The sequence below is a fragment of the Formica exsecta genome, unplaced genomic scaffold (assembly GCF_003651465.1).
Source record: "Formica exsecta isolate Colony F162 unplaced genomic scaffold, ASM365146v1 scaffold2, whole genome shotgun sequence".
In the NCBI taxonomy this organism is placed as follows: domain Eukaryota; kingdom Metazoa; phylum Arthropoda; class Insecta; order Hymenoptera; family Formicidae; genus Formica; species Formica exsecta.
Window position 1 is genome coordinate 3,113,448 of NW_021849297.1, and position 5,583 is coordinate 3,119,030.

At 35.9% G+C, this 5,583-nt stretch overlaps 1 protein-coding gene across 1 annotated transcript; it reads left to right on the forward strand.

Annotated features, from left to right (window-relative positions):
- Positions 1-635: 635 nt before the first annotated feature.
- Positions 636-5,188, forward strand: LOC115234523 (zinc finger protein 260-like). Its single transcript, XM_029805668.1, has 4 exons — positions 636-1,096; positions 1,360-1,794; positions 2,069-2,314; positions 2,481-5,188. Exons 1-4 carry the CDS (start codon positions 956-958, stop codon positions 3,942-3,944), a joined length of 2,286 nt encoding a protein of 761 aa, XP_029661528.1. The 5' UTR covers positions 636-955; the 3' UTR covers positions 3,945-5,188.
- Positions 5,189-5,583: the final 395 nt, after the last annotated feature.

Consider the following 5,583-nt stretch of genomic DNA (forward strand, 5'->3'; position numbering starts at 1 on the left):
AATCAGAATAGAGAAATCCTTGTCCCTCTTAGGCCCTGCGCACAATAGAGAAAATATTAGGAATAGGAATAAAATATTAAATATCAGGAGCAATTTGGAATTATTTTACTTCAAACAAGGGAACGGAATGGATTAACGTATAATGAAATAAAAAAAATAAAAATTAGGAATAATTAATCCATTCCGTTCCCTTGTTTGAAGTAAAATAATTCCAAATTGCTCTTCCTGATATTTAATATTTTATTCCTATTCCTAATATTTTCTCTATTGTGCGCAGGGCCTTATCCTGATCAATCAAATGATTCAAAGCATTTATAACGCCAAATAAAATACAACCAAACTCACAATCAGCCACAAATATAAAATAATTAGCTGCGATATCGACAAGAAAGGGTGGAAGGATTTAGAAATAAACGCAAAACGCAAGCGAGATGCATCGAATCTCGGGTAGTATTGTTCGTAAAGTTAGGTTCACTTTGATTTGTGTTCGAAATCAAGTAGTGTTTGGTTGACCAATCAGGATAAAGAAATATTTTATCCTGATTGGTCAATTACACATTACCCTATCCGACGAGTAGATTTTCGAACGCAACCTTATAATCTTAATGTCCTTTTTGTAGAGTTTCCATCAAAGTGTTTTCTTCATCTATGCACAGTAAGCGATTCTTTCCATCGTTTTCCACTCGAACTAAATCGCTCCGCGATTGGGAGATCCAGGAGATCGCGACACGACGAGTTTCAATGGTACGGTACAGACGACCGATTTGACAAACATCTCGGACGTGTTGTCACAACGAGATTCTGGAACACGAGAGATTTTGCGAGAGGCTACGAGGGATATGCGCGCCACAGGACGAGCTAATCGCGATCACAGTCGCGTTCTCTGAAGGCATCCTCTGTGTCGTGACAGCCTGAGATAATCTGCGCTAGAAGACGACGAGGATTTCCCGTTGATATGGCCGTCGTCGAGGAGTTCGATTATTTGTGCCGTTTGTGCGCGACCAAAACCGGCATCCTGATGGGGCTGCCGATTTTCGAGGCCGGCGAACAAATGCGCAACATCGACAAGAAAATAGCAGCTTGTCTGCCGGTTCAGGTACATGAAATATAACGAGCAATCGTGGGTACCGCGATATCAATGAATTAACTTTTTATTCCAATCTTGATCTTTTAAGCGTTTTATGCCAAGGTTATATTGTGATATGTAAAACGAATATATATTTATCCTTGGAAGCTCACGTTTTTATTATCGGATTCCATATATTTATTAATAATAACGTTGACTGACTAATTTTAAAAAATTGATATATTATAAATTTTTATAAAATACATTGTGTATTATAGTTTAACAAATTTCAGGTATCATTGACAGATCAGTTACCCAAAGTGGTTTGCGAAGAATGTGCGTTTAAATTAGATCAGCTGTTTGATTTTCGTGAAAAATGCCTACATACAGAAGGAATGTTTATGGAGATGTTGAAAGAAATTAAAGAGGAAGTTGTGCATATATCAGAGCACGAGTTGGCAAGAGTGAATAATATGGGCACTGTTCGGAGAAACTTGAACAACATACAGATTAATAATGAAGATGTACAAAGTCATTCAGCTATATCTCATGAGACTGTGGAATCTACCATGCATACAATGCAAGTAATAGATGAAATGGATTTAGCTGGTGGCGAACAAGTGGTTACTCAGGAAGAGATAGGGCAGCAAGACGCGGACATTCAAGTGGCGGGCATTGACTGTTTAGATGGCGATACCGTGAGAATGGTCGATGAACATATACGAGAAGTAATTGAAGCAATCTATGTTTATTTTTTTGTAAATTGAACATATTGGGTAATTTGTAAGTGTTTGTGGATCACCTTATATATGCATTTGTATACATGATATGATTATATTGTTGCAATTAAAAGAAACTAATTCTTGTAGAATGTGGAAAGAGCGCGAGATAATTTATTTATATAATTTCTGATAGTTTAACTAAAAATCGGATATGCAATTTGTCGTTTTTATGAGTTTCAGTTTGTAGAGTATAAATTGTAGATTTTTTTATATTTTCTAGGTTTCAAACCATCAGATTGCAATGCATTTGGAGAGTGATATGACCGTAGTGGGAAATTTGGATGGTCATTTGAGTCAGTTAGGGATTAATTATGTTACTTCTATCAATCCTGAAGATCAAAGCCAAGAGCAGATAGTACATTATTGTGAAAATGTAAAATATGAGGCAGGGCCAATAAAACAGGAATATCGTACATTACAAAATAGATTAACTACAGAAGATTCGCAACATGTACTTGAAAATAATGTAAGTATACTATTTGAAACAATGCTTGAGCAACTTGCATAAAGAAAAATAATTACAATTTAAAACATGTTAGCAGAAGTAAAAATATAAAAATTACTTGATGTGACATTTGCACTTGTAATTGAAGTTTGTAATTCAAAAATTGTAATTAAAATTTGTAATTTAGGTATCTACGGATAATTTTGGCTCCTCTCATGCTGACGCAGAAGCCGAGATAGAAGAATCTTGTATGAACGAAAATGGAATTCGCGAACATGTCGATTCAGTAAACACTTTACCGTCTACAAGTCAGATAAATGACATATCTTGCGAAATAATGGTTAAATACACGAAGGAATCGAAGCACACATTGCTAGAATCTGCGCTCAATAATCCTACCATGGACGAAACTGGTTCGCATTGGTACATGTGCCCGTTCTGCAACGAGGCAGCTTTAGAAACGAGCAGTCTGGCGGCGCATTTCGAACAACATTTCTGTCGCTGTTGTTGCGATTCATACTTTACCAGCGTCGAGATGTTAAATTTACATAAGGAGCAGTGTATTGTATATAAAGATAAACTAGTCGATAAGAAAAAGAAAGATATACAATTGAACGTAGCGACACCGTCGCAAGAGAGAAATGGCAATCAAGAAGAGCAAAAGAAACAATCACCAACGGTGAAACGGAAATGGACCGCGAAGACCTGCGACGAATGCGGCAAGCAGTACAGAACGAATTACAAACTGCAAGAGCACATGCGCAAGCATACAGGCGAGAAACCGTTTCAATGTACGACATGCGAGAAGGCATTTCGCAGCAAGATCGGTCTCGCGCAACACACGGCCACGCACACGGGTCAATTCGACTACAATTGTTCTACCTGCGGCAAGGGATTCCAGTGTAAGAGCTATCTCATTGTACATCAAAGAGTGCACTCGGACGAAAAGCCATATCCGTGCAATACATGCGGTCAGAACTTCAAGACGAAGCAATCATTGTTGGATCACGAGAACCGTCATCTCGGCGTGAAGCCGTACATGTGCGAAATCTGCGGCCGTGGTTTCATCACCAAGGGCCTCTGCAAGAGTCATCAAAAGATACATTCGGGTACGGACAATCGCCAATACCCGTGTGCAGTGTGTAACAAAATGTTTGTCAGCAAGAGTTACCTCAACACGCATCTACGCATTCACACGGGCGAGAAGCCGTATCTGTGCGAAGTATGTGGAAAGGGATTCCTGACGCGAGTTGATCTCAAGATCCATTCGACCATGCATACCGGCGAGAAGAGCTTCAAATGCGAAATATGCGGGAAGGTGTTTGCCCGACGTGCGGCGCTACGCTGTCATCGACGATCGCACACGGGCGAGCGTCCTTACAGATGCGACGTGTGCAATAAAACATTTACGCAGTTCAGTCCGATGGCCATTCACAAGCGTTTGCACACCGGTGAACGACCGTACAAGTGCGACGCGTGCGGCAAAGGCTTTGTGTCCAGGTCAACCATGATGTGCCACAGAAAGAAGCATCACGATACAACGACCGCTGTGCAAAAGGATGCGCCTACAAACGAGGACGGGGAGATAAAAATCATCCTCCCGTCCGATATCGTGGTCAGAGATTCACACGACGGAATTCAAATAACGTAGATTGAAGAAGTCGCAAGGCGAAGATGACATATGAATTTCGCGAGAATCGCGATAAGGTGCAAAGTTCCGGGGTGCTAAGGAAATTTCATCCGCATTTGTTACATAACAAACTGCTTTCGTCTCACCATAGTGTATTCTCTCTACCAATGTATATTCAAAAACTTTATATAAAAATATTTTTACAAGGAACAGAGTTCTTGTGGTATATGAAAATATAATTAGAAGTTAAATTGGATTATTGATACAACATATATGATTTTATATGTTTTCTACAACAGTATCATTCTTTAATTCTCTTTTTGAAGCAACATATTGTAATTTTAGGTAATGTAAATATAAATCTTTTATATCAATTTTTCTGTATTGTTTTTTAATATGTTATAAAAATCTAATAATTGTTTCTCGGATAACTAGGATAAACGAATGAACATAATTTGTAATTTTTGAAAGGTTATGATACAAATGAATTTAATGATATAAATTCTTTTACAAACAATATGAGAACATATGTTTTATATAGAATACAAATCTAATAGTAGTCAAATTTTAGACAACCGATGATATTAATGATAAAGATTAAGACATGACTTACTTTTATGATTTGAGATTTTATGAAGAATAAGTTTGAATGTGAAAAATGAGAGTATAAAAAAGGTATATTTTCGAATATTTAATATTATATTGATATATAATATGTATATAAAATATGTAAAACGCGATTAATTTTACTTTATTCACTAATACACATACACATTATTTGTGTATATTAAACTTTTCTTAAAATTATACATTCTTTTTTATATATTTCTGAATTTTTGTGTATCCGTCACATAAAAAAAAAATGTTAACAGTGTTGTATAAAAGTAAGATATTTTCTTATATATACTATAACAAAGTATTATTTAGAACAAATCGAAGGCTGATGCATTTTTACAGCAAAACACTATACGATGATTACGATGCTTCTGTAACGATAAAAATTTTCGGAATTATAATGAAAGAGATTTCAAAGAGATAGATTTAACTATAAATAAGTGTATGCTGCCATATTTTTATGTGTGCAGCTATATCCGAAAATATCCCAACAAATATAAATCAGCTTTCTGTGCACGGCAACACAAACTAGAAATTGTGATATATAATAAAATAATTGAATATATTATTTGTAAGATTACACACAATATGATTGTAATATTTTATTATTAACAGAAACTCTCTTGTAAGAGAAAATATAAAGAGCTTTACATCGACATATGTTTTTGTGATTGGCCACATTATTCCTAAATGTATGTACTCGTTGAAGTAGCATAAATTTCTCTGTAAAACGAGATTGATTATATATTTTTAATAAGAAAAATCGAACCAGCAAGGTGTCAAAGTGGAATTAAACATAACTGATTTTACTAAAAATTCGTTTTATTTTGACAGTACGAAATAATGTGAATCATAGAGCAGCCGCTCGATCCGTACTTCGGTACGTCGACTCTACCAGCAGCAATAACACGATGCACGTCTAGAAAGTATACCGGTGTATCGAAAAATGGATATAAATTTAGCGTATGTGTTTAGAGAGTTTTTGAAATATTCTTTTTATTATCTCTTGAATATCAGAGTTGCGAACGTAGCTGTTTTATATATA

Bases quoted from the DNA above. Each gene is read 5' to 3' on its own strand.
- LOC115234523 (XM_029805668.1), top strand. From the start codon at position 956: ATGGCCGTCGTCGAGGAGTTCGATTATTTGTGCCGTTTGTGCGCGACC. The intron at 1,097-1,359 runs GTACATGAAATA...AACAAATTTCAG, and splicing joins CAGCTTGTCTGCCGGTTCAG to GTATCATTGACAGATCAGTT. The intron at 1,795-2,068 runs GTAATTGAAGCA...TATATTTTCTAG, and splicing joins TCGATGAACATATACGAGAA to GTTTCAAACCATCAGATTGC.